Below are 19,592 nucleotides of genomic sequence, written 5' to 3' on the forward strand. Positions count from 1 at the left end.
TTTCAATCAATCTCCTTCAAATCCACCAAATATTTGTTGTAGATGGCATGCATAAGGTTAGAACAGCTTGTTCCACAAAAAAATGAAAGAGGAATGGCCAAAATCCGTTCAGTTTTAAATTTTTTAGCCTTCATAGTAGGTTTTGCATGAAACCTGTGAAATGGGGTCTACAGTCGATCAAACAGTGTTGGTTTCAGTCGACTTTGGATATTTTAAATACAACATTGTACCTTTTCGGCGAAATGAAACAGCACAACTGAGATGACCCGAAATTTTGACTGAAACTTGAATGTTTTGGTTGAAATTATGTATACCTGCAGCTCCACACTAAATTGTGTGCCAGTATGAGTTGAAACCAAAATATTTTGGTCGGTTTCTACTAAAAGATGCGACTTCTACAACCATGGTGGGGAATGGAGGGGTTGGAATGGGGTTGCTGGGTTGTGGAATAGTTATCTGGATCCGTCTTTATTGTATGGTGTAGGTTAGGAAATTGTTGCTTTCCTGTTTCCCTGGGTCTAATTTTTGGGGTTGGTATATGTATATCTCCTTCCAGTCCTTCTCCTTGTATTCTCCCTGGTTTTATTTTTCCATAATACTTTTTGTTGTCAATCAGAAACTGAAGAATAGTATCTCTACCCTATTCCATCTGCACTTTTTCCTTGTGACAGGATCCTTTTTGTTTTTTTAAATTTGTAGATATTATTACCTCAGTAAGAAAAGTTGAGTTATAAAAACCAGCGGTATAAAAATTGACATTTTGTAGTCACTAGATAGAATGTTTTTCCGTACCTATTTCCCCCCCCCCCCTTCCCCACTAGTTTTGCATGTATCCATACATATCTTAAGTGTATCCAAGTATCCAACATATCTTAGCATCTCTCTGATACATCTCTTAAATGCATCTTTCCGATACACTGCCCAATACCGATATATTAAACTTTGCTTATTTGTGCATGCAGTCTTTTGGTTAATTTCAAATTAAACTTCTCTCATGATTGAACTTTCAATCTTTTATGATCTCTCTGCATCATGTATATTTCTGACACTCACTCTGGTTGTGTGCTTATTTTCTTTCATGCATGATATATTGGGACCATATATCTGGATTCATTCAATTTCACATTGAAAATTGTAGATGATATCCTTTCAATATATTTTTTTTTTGTGCTTTGTTTGCATGGATTTCTGTAGTGCTACTTGTGTGCTTATCCATTCATTTATCTCTCTCTCTCTCTCTTATCTATATATATATTTGGCATTTTGTGATATTTCTAATTCTCGTTATTACTCTTCTTTGTTTTGTAGTCCACAGACATTGGTTCGTGCAATTAGGTATGATCAATTACAAACATTGTGCAAAATTTTATTTCTAGTTTTACATTTAGTTGTTCAATGCTATGCTTATTCATTTTTGTGTTCTTTTTCTTTATATGTTGATGGTGTTAAGTAGTGTACTTGTGCGGTTGTGCCACATGGGTATTATTGGACAATACCCTCTGGTACTTAATTACTAGTAGTTAGTTACTATAGGGGTATTGTCCCTATCGTGATTTGTTTATTTCAGTTTCCTGTTTTAGTTTAGTTTCCTTTTTATATTGTAATTAGTGTTGTATACTCTAAGTAGGATTCCTACTTAGGGTTTACTTGTAATAGCAAGTCATATAAATAAAGGTTGGGAGGCCACAATAGATTAATCTGAATCTGTCGTGGTTCAGGATCTCTTTTCTCATCTTCACACATTGGTTGATTGACTGGTTATTGTTTGTCCTTTGTCTCAGATGGACTTACCAGTTCTTGGATATTCTTCTTGGCAATACTTCTTATTAATAGATGCTTAAATCTGTAAATCATGCGCCAATATATATATATATATATAAGTAATTCTTTAAGTTGTTATGGTTGATGTCATGGTGATGGTACCTACATAGGGCTTGTAAATAAGGACAGACCCATCAACATTTCTAACATCAAGTTTGTCCTGGTTTTTCATCAGTGTTTGTCTTAACTTTGTCAGCAACGCTGTCAAATGAAAGTAGGAGATGTTTATTTACAGGAATTCTGCACCATCTATTTCTAGTTTTATTTTATTTGTTATTTGCTAAGCCTTTCAAGTTTGATTTTAAACAAATCTGCGTTTTGCTTTGGTTAATATGGCTGTTTGCAACTTATGACTCATGAGAACATTGAAGAAGAGATCAGTTCAAGCGAATGTTTCGGTGTTCACTTTCTGAATATTCTTGGAAATCCTTGTAGCAGGTTTTTCCAGGGTTTTATGCTTAACATTTGTGCTGGAACTGGTGATATCTTTTCTCTCATGTTTATCTAACGTCATTCTTGCCATGCATCATGAGATTTTCTTACCCTTTTTTACCATTGCTTTGCATCTTCTTTTAAAAATTATTTGATAAATGGCTGTCGGGCCAGCTCCCCCCCCGGATGTAGATCCCCACTTTGGACTGAGATATCGTAGGAGGAAAGCCCAGCCCAAGTAGGGCTAGTCGATCACCACTTAAGTGGTTATTTATGGGTTAGTTTATTTGTTATTAATGAAGGCCCATTGGGCCCATCGACTTACTCACTTAAGGGGTTAAGTTATTAGTCAGTAATAAAGGCCCATGGGGCCCATCGGTTTACTTGTAATCAAGCCCATTAGTGGCTATTAGTTAATACATAGTTAGTTACCTAATCTATTTAGGTTTCTAAGGTTATTCCTAGTAGGAGTACAACTCCTAGTTCTAATGTGAGTGCTAATAGCATAGTTTCTACCCTCTATTTATGGAGGTGCTCTTGTACTCAGATTTCTCAGATTTGAATAAACAAAACTTGTAGTCAATTGCATATAACAGCCGAGATAGCTGTGGGTGAGATGCCCGGGCCGATACAAGCACTCCCACCCACAATTCTCTTGGTCCTTTGCTTCTTTCTTCTACTTCAATTTCCTGTTATTAGTTTTTATTACTGTGACATTCAAGAGTACAATTCAGATTCTGATTAAGTTCATTACAGTCAAGATCGGCCAGCACCAGTGAAGGATCTAGGAGAGAGATCGATCTCTTCTTTTTTCCACATCTGATCTCTAATTTACAAACCCTTTTCAGAGGGTGTCACCAGCAGTCTAAGGATCACTCGATCCCCATCTCAGTGCTGCCCAAGCAGCCCAACCTCAGTTCTTGCAGAATTCTCCCTCATTCTCTCTGTAAGGTCAGAAATCAAGAAAGTGTGTAACTTTTACCTCAGTTGGCAGGAGCTCTTCAATTTTGGAGGTTTTACTCTTTGTACCCAGACCTACAATCGACCAGAATTTGGACTCGATTTGAGCTCCACAGATCCAGCCGCAGGTCTCCCTTTCTCCCTTAGCCGCAGGTCTTTTTTCTCTCTCCTATCGGTTGAGTTCTTGGTTGCGTTTTTATTGCTGTTTGTCTTTTATTCTGTGGGGATTATTTCTGGTTTTAGTCGCTCATATTCCTGCTCCTATTTCTGATTATTGTCTTGATTAGTGAGTGAGCCCTATTTGATTTGGGGTTTGGAGTGTAATCTATTGGCGCAGTTACTTTGTAACCTACTTCTACATCACCCCCTCCTCCTTCATGGCCTGAACCTCCATATCCTTCTCCTTCCCGGCGGTTTCCGTCGCCGAACACTCCTTAGACTCCCTCGACCCTCATCACCCTCCCATCCCCTCTATCCTCCCTGTTATCGTTGACACCTCTCGCTCCTCTGTTCAGCCCTCCTACCTCCCAATCCCCTCCTCCCCTTCCCCCTCCTCTCCCTCCTCTCACATTGCTCCTTAACTAAACCTTGGGCCTCCATTGTTTGTCCCTCTCCCTTCGCCTCCAGAGTCAGCCTCCCTTTGGTGTTTGTGCCTCCTACCTTAATCGATCATAAAAAGGTTGGGTTTTGTCCCTAGGGTCTCCTTGAACAAGATATCTCTAAATGGAAGCTATGCATCATTGGCCATTTTATGGGTAGGAGACCTCCATTTAGCATTGTCCAAGCCTTTCTCTCTAAGCAATGGTGGCTTCTTGGCCATATGCAACTCTTCATGCTTAGCAATGGAATTTTTATCTTTAATTTATCCTATGAAGCTGATATGATTTGTGCCCTTGAAGATGGTCCATGGTGTGTTGGTAATAAGGCAGTCTTCCTCGGGAAATGGGACTCCTTCTCAAGCCTTGGCAAAGTCGATTTCAAGTTTTCCCCCATTTGGATCACTCCCCCCAACTTGCCTCTGTACTACTAGGGAGAAAGGGGCCTCAGTATCTTAATATCCATTATCGGGAACCCTCTTTTCTTAGACCACCGAACCAAGCTGATGGACAGACTGGGATTCACTCGAATCTGTGTCGATCTTCCAGCTGATGAGCAGCCTCCCTCCTCAATCACTATAATTGAAGAAAATTGATTTTCGTTTGTTCAACAGGTGCATTATGACTGGTTGTTGCACCATTGCACCTCCTATAAATCCTTTGGTCATCAATTTCAGGCCTGTGCTCCTGCCTCGATCAATACTCCAGTTCCCCCCTACGGAGGAAACCACTCTGGAAACCATTGCCCCTGTGATCTCTGGTCACTGGAAGAAAAGAAATAGGCTCCGCCGCCAGCATATCTGTAGCCATATGCACCTCTGTTGCTGAGACGACTTTGACTGTTGCCAGAGTGCCGCTTTTCAATCTGGTGGTTCTTATCCCATAGACCTCTGGTCTGAACAGGTTCTCGGTTCTCAGTTCGCTAGGAGCTTCTACCTCTGACACCTTTGATGCGTCCTCCTTTTGCTCTGAAACTGATTCTTCTGACATTGAGGGCACATTTCCTCGCCTCGGGACATTAACTCCCAATTGGTTGGCTGCTTTAGAGAGGACTGTTCTGTCGCTGCTATAACCTTGGCTTCTGTCGCTCCTATTTCCCCTCCACCTACGTTATCTATCAACAAAAAATGCCCTTCCTCTTCTATTTCTACCTCCTCCATCGTTGACATGTGTCTATCCTCTAATGTGGGCTCTTACCCTTTATCAATCCCTGTTGGGCTATCCTCTAAAACATCGTTGCCCCTGTTACCCTCTAATACCATTCTCCACTCTGGGCTGCTATCCTTGGCCCAGCACGACTACCCTATTACCTCATCTTCGGCCTACCTCTCCACCCCGGCCCATCCTCTATCCTTGGCCCATCAACGTGATCAAACCTCCTTGGCCCGTTCTTCCCTTCCTCCAAACCATGATTCTCCAGCCCTCATCGCATCCACCTTGGCCCCCTCCTCTGAACCCGACCCATTTAACCCTCCCCCTTTGCTCGACAGCCATTTAAGTTCTCTTGCTTCTTTTGACGACTCGACGACTCCTCAAGTGGCTGCCAATAGCAATTTCTTTGCCCTGCGAGCTCCTCTTGCCCCTAAAGCTATTGCCACATCCGACCTGTGAGCTTCTCTTGCTTTTGTTGAAGTTCGTGCACCAGCCACTATGACTCCGTGAGCTCCCCTCGCCCTTACGCATGTCACCTAAGCTGCTGTCGCCTAGGTCCCTGCTTCAGTTCTACAAAATTCAAACTTCACCTGCTGCTGCTGCCGCCACCTTTGGATTATCGGTCCCCCTCGTCTTTGAAGACGATCCCCTTGAAGCTGCCACTCATATGCATACTGTTTGAGATCCCCGTGCTCCTTCTGTTGACTCCTAAGCTGCTGCCATCCCCTTGGCCTTCAGATTTTGCGAGCTCCTCTTGCCCCTGCTACTGCCCCCTCTGGGCTGTCAAGTTTCACCATTCTTGAAGATGAAGGCCTTGCTATTGCTCCTGCTGTCTCTGCAGCCAGAATATCCCCATCTCTCCTCCTAGCCACCACCGCTCTTCTAAGAGCCTCCCTCATTCCTGCGATGAGTATCCTCCATGTCCAAGCCACCTCCGATAGTTTTGGCATCTTACCCAAAGATACTCATATTTTTTATTTTTTTACCGGAAAGCTCCCCTCCCCTCCAGGTTAACCAATTATTTCCTATGCCAGTTGATCACCCCTGCGGTTAGCTCCCTCCTTTGGCTACTCCAGGCACTGCAGCCACCCTCCTCCAGAAAGCCCATTTGATTCCCCATAAATCTAAACTGCCACCTAAGAAACCGAAGCCATCTTCTACCTCAAAGTCTAGCCCGAAGCCAAATGCCTCTCTTGTCCATTCGTTGACCCAGATGTCAAACTTTGCCCATCCTTCTCCAATCCGTGAATACCATCGTCGCGAGAGGAGCTCTTCTATTGTTGGCCAACGACGTACTTCCTCTAGCTCTCTAGAGCTACTGAACTCATCTCGCTCTTCCTCCAAATGACCCCTTGGTTTATTTGGAATGCCCGAGGCCTCAACTCCTCGGCTAAGCATGCCTCCATCATCCATTATTAAATCCTCCCATACCCCCCCTCTATTGTCTCTTGGAAACTAGTCCTTGAACACAATGCTTCTTGTATTGCCTCCTCCATTGCCCTTTCTTGGTCCTTGCCAATTATGCCAACTGTCCTAATGGCCGGATCTGGATCATGTGGGACCCTCTCCTCAATATCTTTTCCCTTGCCGCCTCCTCTCGGTATATCCATCTCTCCATCTCTGATTCTTTGGGGGCTAATAGTTACTTCCTCACAATTGTCTATGCCCTCAATCGACCATTTGAGACTCCCCCTGTGGAATGATCTCCGATCCCTTTCCTCGTTTGTTGACTCCTTGCCCTGGGGTACTGCTGGTAACTTTAATGTCATCAGATTTAGCCACGAAAAAGTTAGAGGAGACCCCATTGACCACCTCTCTGTTGAGGCCTTCAATGAGTGCCTTATGGACTTTAGCATGAATGACCTCCGTTGGTCCGGTGCCATGCTCACTTGGAATAATCACCAAGGCGACAATGACCATGTTGCATGCAAACTCGATAGGGTTCTTGTGGATGAAGCTTGGATTGACTCTTTCGCCTCCTCCCATGCCACTTTTGACCCTCCCATCATCTCGGACCACTGCCCCATCTCTCTCCTTGTTTATCTTTCCACCTACTTCGGTCCCAAGCCCTTCAAATTCTTCGACATGTCCCTCCACCATGATTTCCTCCTCCTTGTCTGTGAGGTGTGGAGCATCCCCGTGTGTGCCTTCTCCTCCCCTCTTATTTCCTTCTCTTGGAAGCTTAGAAATGTTAAGGCTGTCCTTAAGCTCTGGAATTTCAGGTGCTTTGGCAAACTCTCCAACAAGGCTTCCTCCTACAAGGCTAGATTGGTAGCTACCCAGTGTAGACTCCAGTTTGACCCTTTCAATACGACCCTTGCCAAGGAGGAAAAGTTTCTCTCCCTTAAGTTACCCTCCTCTTAACTCAAGAAGAAAGCTTCCTCAATCAGAAATCTCATATCAAGTGGTTGGAGCTTGGAGACTCTAACTCTGCTTTCTTCCACCGCTCCGTCAAAGGTTGAACTAGTGCCAATTCTATCTCCCTTGTCTCCTCCAGAAATGGATCCTCTCTTTGCAATCCTAAGGACATGAAATCTGGGGTTTCTTCCTACTTCTCTAATCTATTCAATCCCCCCTCTCCCTCTCACCCCCCTCTCCACCCCTCTCTTATCAACAAATTCATCCCTGACCACCTTCTCCCCTTCCTCCAATCCCTACCTTTTGATGAGGAAATCACCTCTGCTGTCCTCTCCCATAAGGCCAACAAAGCTCCTGAGCCTGACTGGTTCAACATGGGTTTCTTCACTTCTTGCTGGGACATCATCCAGGATGACCTTATCAGGGCTATCAAGAGCTTCTTCTTTGATCCCAGGCAGATAAATGGTGTTAATCATTATTTCTTTTGCCTCATCCCTAAGTCTGAAGGGGTCTTTTCCATCCAGGACTTCAGAATCATTTCCCTTTGTAATTTAGTTTACAAATTCATTGCCAAAACCCTCTCTTCGCATCCAGAAAGTCATCAACTCCCTTGCCAGCCAAAATCAATATTCCTTCATTTCTGGAAGGAGCATTGTTAATAATATCATCCTTTGTCACGAAATTGTCCGTGGCTTTGAGCGCAAATCCCATCGTTCAACGGCTCTCCTCAAAATTGACACCCATAAGGCTTTTGACTCCATCCGTTGGGATTTCCTTTCCACCACCCTTCTCCAAATGTCCTTCCCCCCGAATTTTGTCAGATGGATCCACACCTGCATTTCCACCCCCCGTTCTCTGTTCTTGTCAATGGTAGTCCTGCTGGCTATTTCTCCTCATCGATGGGAATCCGCCAAGGCTGCCCACTCTCTCCCTTCCTTTTCTCCCTTGGCTTGGAAGTCCTTTCGAGATCCATTCAATCCTCCCCCTGACCTTCACCTCATCTCTCCCATTCCTAAATGCAAATCCCTTCCCCTTACCTATCTTGCTTTTGCAGATGATCCCATGATCTTTTGGAAAGCCGACCCCACTTCCATTTCTTCCATCATGTCTTCCCTTCGCCTCTTTAAGAGCCCTTTGGGCCTTAGGATTAATCTTCTTAAATCACATCTTTTCACTTCTGGGATCTCTGAGGCTATGAATCCTTGGTATCACAGGATTCTCCCTTGGCTCTCTTCCAGTAAAATACCTTGCCTTCCTCTGATTCCTGCCAGGCTTTTGGCTCATCACTGCAACCCCATCCTTGATCTCTTGCGGAAGATACTCCAACTTTGGAAAAGCAATCTGTTGTCTTTTGCGGGATGCCTTGAGCTCTCTAGATCTGTGCTCTAATCTATGTACCTTTATTGGTCTGGTATCTTTGTCCTCCCTCCCCAACCATCAAAGCTATTGAGTCTCTTATTAGGTCATTTCTTTGGAAAGGATATGATTTTACCAAGTTCCTTTACCCCTCCAGTCGGAGCTTTGTCTATCTCCCTAAAGTCGAAGGAGGTCTTGGCCTTAGGCGCATCAAAGACATAAACTCAATGGGTATCCTTAAGCTAATCTGGAGAATTGCCTCCAAAAAGAACAACATCTGGGTCTCGTGGGTTTACTTTCATCTCCTGAAATCGACTCCATTTGGTCCACTGTTTTGGGTTCGGACTCCTCTTGTGTTTGGCGGGGCATCCTCAGATTAAGACCATTAGCGTTAGAGGTTATCACTTACTCCATTGGAAATGGTGCCTCTACTTCTCTTTGGCTTGAACCTTGGCATCCTTCGGGAGTCCTCCATTTTATCAGTCCCAGGACTGTTTACTCCTTGGGATTGCACAAGCTGACTTCTGTCTCCTCCGTCCTCTTTAATGATGGACGGGCCCCCTCCCCCTTCTCTGGTAAGCATCTGGACCTCTCTTCTGCCTTTTCCCCCCGGCCATAGAGAGGTCTTTGGAATCCTCTCCTTCTAAGATGTTCAGCTTCTCCTTTGCCTGAAACTTTGTTAGATCTAAAGCCCATCCTGCTCTATGGCATAAATTCTTCTGGTTCAAAGGCGATATTCCTCACCATAGCTTCACAGCCTGGCAGACCCTCACCAACTACCTCCCTATGCAGTCTTTCCTCATCTATTGCCACATTTAGGTCTCCCCTAATTGTTGCCTTTGTTGGAGAGGAACTGAGGTGATGCAGATTCTTCACCAAACTAGGCTTGTTTTATTAGGAATAAGCTTAGGGTTGGGTTGTATACGTGTTGGGCCTTCAGTCCATGTGGTTCGGAGTATATTGGGCTACTTTTATGGGTCTAAACTAGGGGTTCTAAGGTTGCATACGGGATTCAATGATTTGTTTCCTTTTTCTTTAGTTTCATTTTTTTAGATGGGGTTATTTAGTTTCTAATTTTCAGTCTTAAATTAGTTTCTAATTTTCAGTCACAAGACTTTCTATTTTGTAAGTTTCTATTTTCAGATTTAGTAACTAGTTGAGTTTCTAATTTTTAGTTTCCTATTTCAGTTTTTGGAGACTAAAGTTAGTTTCTATTTCATGTAACCCCTATCACTATTATAAATAAAGCTATGGCTCCTTTAATGAGCCAAGATTTTCACAAGCTACATGGCTGCTGCTGCTGTTTTCTCTACGAGAGAACTTCCTTGTGTTTGATCAAGGTATTGGGTTGGTGCTCGATCCGACGACTCTTTTGCGGCGAGAAGTCCAAGAGGTTCATCTTCAAGTGCTCCTTTTCTCCTTCAAGGTTTTCTTTTTCAAGGGGTTTATTGCTGTTCAACGAACCAGGTATTTAAATTCCAATTCTGCCCAGAATTACCATCTGTTGAGAAATCGATCTCTGTTCCCTGAAGTTCTTTCAGCCCTCAGTTGTGACTGGATTTTGGATCGATCCTTCCTTACCATCAAGGGAACACTCGACCTGAAAGAGGGGCTGTTTTGATCAGTCGTTTGAGAGATAATTAAAATCTCTAGTTTTTTTGGACTGTAGTGAGAAGATCAGAACCGATAGGGATATTGTTGCTTTTCTGCCTCTGAATGTTAACCAGATTATACCCTGTTAAGAACCTATTTCTGCACCTGAATTAGCTATGATTTGCTGGTTCATAATCTGAAGTCTTAGAGGGACAGCTTGGGATTGAATTCTGATTTCTGAGAATTAATTCTTCTCTATTTTCTGATCTGTTGATTGTTGCCCATATGTGGATCATTACTGGTTGTTCTTTGTTTAAAAGTTCTTGAAGTTGAGACTTGGTTAGACTCCCTATCCTAGTTTACATTAAGTGGTATCAGAGCATGGCTGGGAACAACACCCCTACCCTAGCTTCTCTTATGGAGATGCTACAGACTATGAGGACTGAGATAAGGGCTGAACAGCAAACCTTACGGACTGAATTGAAGGCTGAGTTGAAGGCTGAATTGGATGCCAGGTTGTTGAATGAAGAGACCCCACCCCAACAGCCTACTGGCAGTTCACGTACAACACCTGAAGTGGACACTCCAATGAATGTGGTTACTCAGTTGGCTAATAGGAGAGCAAACCCTAATCTGAGAGCACCACAGAGGGTTCCGGTAGCACAACCTACTTTTGAAGAGCATATAAGAGGATATTTTGAGATTGAGCGTCCCGTGCAACAGAGGTATTCTGGAGATTCACAGAAGGTCAAGCTCGATCTGAAAGAGTTTGATGGGAGATATGACCCCCAATTGTTCTATGATTGGGTAGTGGCACTAAACGACTATTTTGACTATTATGAGTTACCTGAGGAACGGAAGATGAAACTAGCTCGTGCTAAGCTAGTTGGGGCTGCTCGTGAGTGGTGGAGGACCTATGAGCTAGAGTTGGAAGACCGTGGTAGAGAACCTACTAGTTGGGAGGAGATGAAGCTTGAGTTATCAGATAAATACTTGCCACGCAACTTCAGAGCTCGCATACAAGACCAGCTGAACTCTCTTTGTCAAGGGTCTATGACTGTTGCCGAGTACATGAACAAGTTTGACGCACTTTATTCTCGTACAGGCATAAGGGAGAATGAAAGGCAACTGTTATCTCGGTTTCGACTGGGATTGCGAGTTGAAATCAATAGGGGTATCGGAGTTGTTGAAGTGCACTCAGTGAGGGATTGTTTTGACAAGGCCCTACGAGCAGAGGAGCTTCTAGCACAGCCAGTTAGAAGGTTTGGTTTCCAAGCTGGGGAGGTAAAGAAGAATTTTCCAGCCACTAAACCTAGTAGCTCAGCACCTCCAAAATCCACTTTTCCTCCACGAGCTGATCATAAAGGAAAGGCACCCATGACAGGTAGTAATAAGGTACAGTGTTTCCATTGTCAAGAGATAGGACATTTTGCTAAGTCTTGTCCGCATAAGCAGAGGGTTAATGCAGTAGTTGAGGTTGAAGACTCCAATGAGGAGGATGAGTCAGCTCTTTATCCCTACCCATTAGATGATGATGATGGTGGTGGATATGACTATGATATGGAAAACACTAATGAGGATGATACCCAGGGAATAAATATTGTTACTCGCATATTGGTGGCTGAAACCAAAGGAGAGGATTGGCGACGTAACAGCATATTCTACAGCCGTATGAAGTCAGGTGAGCATACTTGTCAGATTATCATTGATAGTGGCAGTTGTGTCAACGTTGTTTCTGAAGCCTTTGTGAAGAAAGCAACCTTGAAAGCTGACCCACATCCTCAGCCTTATAAGGTATCCTTGTTGAATGGTAATACCTTAGAGGTGAATAAGAGGTACTCAGTTCCTTTGAAACTTTACCGATATGAAGAGAAAGTTTGGTGTGATGTGATCCCAATGAAACTCACAGATGTATTGCTTGGTCGTCCCTGGATGTATGACAATGATGCCCTGGTTGGAGGGAAGAAGAATCTATGTACTTTTATGTGGAAGGGTGTTCCTACAACTTTCTATCCGGTAAATGTGCCGGCTGAAATACGGCGGAAGAGATCATTAAGGTCAAATCAGAAGGGCATTGACAATGAGAAGGTATTAGTTCTGCCCACAAAGGAGTTGCTAACTATTTCCCGTAAACAGTTCTTACGCACAAGTCATGAGACTGGAATGGTTATGGCACTTGTTACTAGGGAAGTCACTCCCCAACCTAAGGTAACGTATAGTGCACCTATCAAAGAGCTCCTGTCTGATTTTTTTGACTTAGTCCCTGATGATCTCCCAGATGAGTTGCCTCCCATGAGAGACATACAGCATGCCATTGACTTGGTACCTGGTTTGGTTTTACCCAACCTTCCTGCTTACAGACTTAGTCCTTCTGAGCATGCCGAGCTGAAACGGCAAGTGGATGGGTTACTACAGAAGGGCTTCATTGAGGAGAGCTTTAGTCCTTGTGCAGTACCAGCTTTACTCACGCCAAAGAAGGATGGTTCTTGGCGTATGTGTGTGGACAGTCGTGCTATCAACAAGATAACAGTCAAGTATAGGTTTCCTATACCACGACTAGATGATATGTTGGATATGCTGTCCGAGGCAAAGGTCTTTTCCAAGTTAGATCTGAGGAGTGGCTATCATCAGATTCGCATCCGTTCTGGGGATGAGTGGAAGACCGCCTTTAAAACCAAGGATGGCTTATATGAGTGGAAAGTCATGCCGTTCGGTCTGACAAATGCACCTAGTACTTTTACGAGGGTGATGACACAGGTCCTTCGTCCCTTCATTGGTCGTTTTTTGGTCGTTTATTTTGATGACATTCTGGTATACAGTAAGAACCAAGAAGAGCATCAGGATCACTTGAGGCAGGTCTTGAGAGTACTCCGTGCTGAGAAGTTATACATTAACCTCAAGAAGTGTTCTTTCATGCTGCCCAAGGTTGTATTCCTTGAATTTATAGTGTCATCAAAGGGGGTTGAAGCTGATCCGGAGAAGATCAAGAGCATCACAGATTGGCCCACACCTAAGACTCTAACAGAAGTCCGTAGCTTCCATGGGTTGGCCTCATTTTATAGGAGATTTATTCGGAACTTCAGTGCAGTAATGGCACCCATCACTGAATGTATGAAGTCGAGTAAAGGGAAGTTTGAATGGACAGCTGCAGCGACCAAAGCCTTCGCTCTGGTGAAGAAGAAGATGACCGAGGCACCCATCCTACGCCTACCAGATTTTGACAAAGTATTTGAGGTAGCTACAGATGCTTCACATGTTGGGCTAGGAGGAGTGATAATGCAAGGAGAACACCCCATCGCTTTTTATAGCGAAAAATTGAATGAAGCCAAGAAGCGTTATTCGACTTATGATCTGGAGTTGTATGCAGTCGTACAAGTGCTACGCCATTGGAGGCACTACCTCATTGGTAAGGAGTTCATTTTGTACACTGATCATGAGGCCCTGAAGCACCTTCACTCACAAAAATCGATTAGCCACAGACATGCCAAATGGGTAGCCTACTTGCAGGAGTTTGTATTTGCTATGAAGTACAAGGCGGGAAAAGAGAATACAGTGGCTGATGCACTTAGCCGGAAAGTGCTCACACTTAACACATTTTCAGCACATGTTATTGACATAGATCAGATACGAGGTGAGTATACATCTGATTCTGATTTCAGCACTGTCTTTATGGAGTTACAACAAGGTGGGCAGCACCTAAAGTACTCTATTCATGATGGGTACTTGTTCTTTGGCACACGGCTTTGTATCCCAAACTCTTCCTTACGTTATCACATCATACGAGAGTTACATGGAGGAGGATTAGGAGGACATTTTGGGAAAGATAAGACTCTTGCACAGGTGATTGATCGATATTATTGGTCATGCATTGCAAAGGATGTCGATCATGTGATCAAGAGATGCCGTGTATGTCAGTTGGCAAAAGGGGGAAAACAGAACACAGGTTTATACTCTCCACTACCTGTTCCTCATGCACCATGGCTTGATGTTAGCATGGATTTTGTTCTTGGACTACCCCCTACTAGAGAATGATATGATTCCATTATGGTGGTTGTGGATCGTTTCTCTAAGATGGCTCATTTTATACCTTGTCGTAAGACTTTTGATGCTTATCAGGTTGCAAAGCTCTTCTTCAAGGAAGTAGTAAGACTACATGGGCTGCCAACTAGTATTGTGTCTGACCGTGATGTTAAGTTCATGAGTTATTTTTGGAAGACATTGTGGTTGAAGACAAACACAAAGCTGAACTTTTCAACTGCATTTCATCAACAGACAGACTGACAAACAGAGGTGGTGAACCATAGCTTGGGAAACTTGTTGAGGTATTTGGTTCGAGACTATGAAAAGACATGGCCTTCTATTCTTGACATTGCAGAATTTGCCTACAACAGCTCAGTGAATAGGACAACAGGTCGTACTCCTTTTGAGATCTTGCTTGGAGTCCAACCTAAGCGGCCTATTGACCTTATGTCACTCCCACCCCAGGCTCGAGTTAGTATTGAAGCTGATGAGTTCTTACATCATATCACTAAGGTGCATGCCAACGTCCGACGGCGTATTTCCTTGAACAATGAAGTGTATAAGGCTTCTGCTGATCGTCATCGGCGTTATGTGGAGTTCAAACCCGGGGACATGGTGATGATTCAAGTAAATCCTGAACGGTTTCAGACAGGTGTCAATACCAAGCTACATCCACGAAAGATGGGTCCCTACAAGGTGCTGAAACGTATAGGACATAATGCTTATGTGCTTGAGTTGCCTGATGACATGACCATAAGCAACGTGTTTAATGTGGCTGATCTTCACCTTTATGTTGGGCATCATTCAGATGATGGAGACTCGGAACAAATGCTGAGGTTGCCTCAACTGAAGCCACCCACTTCTGAAGTTATTGAAGACGTCTTGGATGATAATTACAAGACCTCCCGCCGTGGCACCGGTTATCACACTTTTCTTGTCAAGTGGAAAGGCCGTCCCCGTAGTGACTGTACTTGGATTCATGCTGATGATTTCAAGAGGCTTGATCCCGACTTGTATGTGCGTTACATGTCCCTTATCCATTCGTCGGAGTCGAATGTTTTCAAGCCGGGGAGAGCTGATGCAGTACCAAGGGTTTACACAAGGAGAACCAAGACCAAGGTCGACCCAAGTGGCTGACTGGGTCGACCCAGATCTGGTCCAAGTCAGCCCACGATTTGGGCTGCTGATGGGGTTACTAATTAGTCATTTAGTTAGTAATTTAGTTTCTATTTTGAAGTCTTAAATTAGTTTCTAATTTTCAGTCCTAAATTAGTTTCTAATTTTCAGTCATAAGACTTTCTATTTTGTAAGTTTCTATTTTTAGATTTAGTAACTAGTTGAGTTTCTAATTTTTAGTTTCCTATTTCAGTTTTTGGAAACTAAAGTTAGTTTCTATTTCATGTAACCCCTATCACCATTATAAATAAAGCTATGGCTCTTTTAATGAGCCACGATTTTTACAAACTACATGGCTGCTGCTGCTGTTTTCTCTGCGAGAGAACTTCCTTGTGTTTGATCAAGGTATTGGGTTGGTGTTCGATCCGACGACTCTTTGTGGCAAGAAGTCCAAGAGGTTCATCTTCAAGTGCTCCTTTTCTCCTTCAAGGTTTTCTTTTTCAAGGGGTTTATTGCTGTTCAACGAACCAGGTATTTAAATTCCAATTCTGCCCAGAATTACCATCTGTTGAGAAATCGATCTCTGTTTCCCTGAAGTTCTTACAGCCCTCAGTTGTGGCTGGATTTTGGATCGATCCTTCCTTACCATCAAGGGAACACTCGACCTGAAAGAGGGGCTGTTTTGATCAGTCGTTTGAGAGATAATTAAAATCTCTAGTTTTTTGGACTGTAGTGAGAAGATCAGAAACGACAGGGATATTGTTGCTTTTCTGCCTCTGAATGTTAACCAGGTTATACCCTGTTAAGAACCTATTTCTGCACCTGAATTAGCTATGGTTTGCTGGTTCATAATCTGAAGTCTTAGAGGGACAGCTTGGGATTGAATTCTGATTTCTGAGAATTAATTCTTCTCTATTTTCTGATCTGTTGATTGCTGCCTATATGTGGATCATTACTGGTTGTTCTTTGTTTAAAAGTCCCTGAAGTTGAGACTTGGTTAGACTCCCTATTCTAGTCTACATTAGTAGGAGTGTGATTGAAGACCCAAATCAGACACCCAGTTCAGGTTGAAGTGCAGCTACAGGTCCCAAGATCGTCATTATCAGGTTTGAGTGGCAATCGACTTCGACCAGAACTGTCCAACTAGTCAGCCAGAACCCAAGCCCTTTGGAGGTTTTCTTAAGGACCATTAGGGGGCCCTTCGACCAGAATAGCAGGACCATCCAAGGCCTGCTGAAGCAACCGCAGGAATTCTCCTTCCTGCATACGAAATCCTTCTCTGTCCGGATCTGAGTTGCAGGCCCTACAATCAGTGTTCTCCTTCCCTAATCTCTACTGGATAGGTAGGTACTGCTGAGACGACCTATCGCCTGGATTTTCAAAGCCAGACGATGAGATTTGGAAAAGCCCTCTCTGCCAGAGCTTGCTGGCCTTCCGTTTTGGCCCTGGATTCTATCATGAAGAAGAAGACAAGTTTCTTTTGTTTATACACTTGATTTCTGGTTATTACAGATAAGCCCTCTAACTTTAAGTTCTTTATTAAATACACCCCCCTCTTTACTAGTTTGCAAAATAACCCTTCATTCTGGATATTTTTCAATTTAACTCCATTACTTATCTTTATTTCCAGAATTGATCATTCTCTTTGGAGTTAATTCCTGTTAAGTCCCTTAGTCAATTATTTCACTCTAAAAGGCTCCTAAATTGTACGAGGAATTACATTATTGCCCCTTGTTTGCCTAAATTGAAATATTTGGTTCTTAAGTGGGCCCTAAGTAATCCGATTTCAGTCCTTAGAATCCGGATCCGCATCAAGTGGTATTAAAGCGGATTTCCTACACTTCTCTAACCATGACAGGTCACATCACCAATGCTGAATTGCACAAGTTGTATCGTGAGGTACTTGAGAACCTATAGAAAACTAATGCTAGGGTTGAAAAGAATGAGGCCAAATATGACAAGTTCATGGATGACACTCAAGGTACCCTCGCTAAGATTCTTGCCTTTATGCAAAAGTCTGAAACGCGAGTTGATGAAGGACCATCTACACCACCTCCTTAGTTTAATGCCCTACGGATTGAAGATACACCCCACCGAGTGTAACGTGATCCTGTTATACCCCAAAATGTTACTCAGCAATTTTCTGACAGAGATTATAGCATCAAAGTTGAGGTTTCAAAGTTCAGTGGTGAAAAGGGACCTGAGGAATTTCTTGACTGGCTTATCAAAATTGAGAGGATTTTTGCATATAAGTCTCTTCAAAATGAGAAAAAGTATGAACTCATCCTCACCAAGTTTATTGGGTATGGTGGGATGATGTACTGCATGCAAGATTTGTCAGAAGACTTGGACTCGTAACCAATTAGGAGGTCATGAAGCAGATTCTGACTGAAAATTTTGTTCCTCTTAATTATGAGAAGGTAATGTTCCATAAACTGGTTAACTTGCAACAAGGTAACAAGGATGTGGATTCCTACACCCTTGAGTTCCACAAACTGTCTTCAAAGTGTCGACTTCAGGAAACAGACTAGCAACAAATGATGCGATATATCAGTGGGCTAAGTATTGAGATCCAACTCGAGTTAGCTAACACTGATTTCAGGTCCGTCGATGTGGCAGCAGCTCATGCCAAGACAACTGAAGAGAAGTCCATTTATTGGAAGGGTATGCTCAAGACTTCTTCAGTTTATAGACCTCCACCACGTATGGACGAAAAGAAGCTTGAAGCTCACAGAGTTGAAGAAAAAAGGTCAGAGTTCAACAAGGACAGTGGTGGCTTGAAAAACATCGGATGCCATAGTTATGGCGAGAAGGGTCACTACTCCAACAAGTGTCCCAATAGGACTCGTTCCGTGAATACAACAAAGAAGCAACCAATTGAGAAAAGCGATAATGAAACTGCTTTATATCCTTATCCCCTCGAGGAAGATGATATGTTTGACTATGGTGATGAGGATGTAGAAGCTCAGTCAGCTAATCTTTCATCCATTTCAAACAGACTAGTTGACAAGGCTCCTCTCTTCAAACAGAAGGGTACTCTTCTGCACAGTTCTGAACCTACTGATGTTCAAACGTTTGTTGATACCGAGACAGAAGCAAACTTCATATCAGCTAAATTTGTTCGAGCACACAACCTTCCACATAAGCTTTTCAAGAAGATTCACGTGCAAGGTTTTAGACCCACAGCTCGAGAAGAAGCCACTGCAATTGTTCAAGTACACTTATAGTTTGGGACGTTACAGTACCACGTCATCTGTTTGGTCACCCCATTGGCACACTGCGACATTCTTCTAAGGCGACCTTGGCAACGACATGCAGGCATTCTCTATGATGGTGCACGGAACACCATCAAGGTAAAGCAAGGAGGTTGTATGTACTTAATGAGGCCACACGCATTATCAGACATGCCACGTCATCGACTGACTCCTGCTCCAGTGACACGTCAACCTACTCTCCCTCCTCTTGGTGTTATGTTCTCATCTTCTGCTTCGAGATACATGCCACCTCATCAGCGAGCAACTTACAAGGGTATCTTGGGAGCACGACCTAACTCGACTCAGACCAATAGAGCTGCTGCAGTTAGGCGATGGAAGGGATCTCTTTGATTTGGGATTTTCTTATTTACTTTCCTTTTTAGGTTTAGAAATTAGTTTGTGGTATTTTATTTAGCTTGGATTTTTATTTCAGTTTCTATCTAGGCTAGTTTCCATTTTTAATTAGTTACCATTGAGATGCTTTGAGTTTTCCTTTAAGTAGTCATGTAATACAATATGGAGTTTTAGATTTGAAGTTTTAAAGAATTGAAATTTGGTATGAAAACCATGGCTGCCGTGAGCTGTTTTTCCCCTCCTTGACTCTCTCTGAAATCCATTCCTCTCCTTCTTCTTTATTTCTTCTCCCCCTTTATTTTCTGTTGAGCCTTTGTGAAGGAGTGATCCGAGAGTGCGTAGGAGTGTGATTGAAGACCCAAATCAGACACCCAGTTCAGGTTGAAGTGCAGCTACAGGTCCCGAGATCGATTGTCATTATCAGGTTTGAGTGGCGATCGACTTTGACCAGAACTGTCCAACCAGTCAGCCAGAACCCAAGCCCTTTGGAGGTTTTCTTAAGGACCATTAGGGGGCCCTTCGACCAGAATAGCAGGACCATCCAAGGCCTGCTGAAGCAACCGCAGGAATTCTCCTTCCT

The 19,592-nt window shown here is 43.3% G+C and overlaps 1 protein-coding gene across 1 annotated transcript in view; it reads left to right on the plus strand.

Moving 5' to 3' along the window:
• LOC122065334 (exocyst complex component SEC6-like) overlaps positions 1–1,830 on the plus strand; it is a 41,035-nt gene extending 39,205 nt beyond the window's left edge. Inside the window, exons 9-10 of the mRNA XM_042629131.1 lie at positions 1,309–1,335; positions 1,782–1,830. Coding sequence (XP_042485065.1) covers positions 1,309–1,335; positions 1,782–1,830 — 76 coding nt within the window. The remainder of the gene's footprint in view (positions 1–1,308; positions 1,336–1,781) is intronic.
• Positions 1,831–19,592: the final 17,762 nt, after the last annotated feature.

The sequence above is a fragment of the Macadamia integrifolia genome, unplaced genomic scaffold (genome assembly GCF_013358625.1).
Source record: "Macadamia integrifolia cultivar HAES 741 unplaced genomic scaffold, SCU_Mint_v3 scaffold1979, whole genome shotgun sequence".
NCBI classification, from domain to species: domain Eukaryota; kingdom Viridiplantae; phylum Streptophyta; class Magnoliopsida; order Proteales; family Proteaceae; genus Macadamia; species Macadamia integrifolia.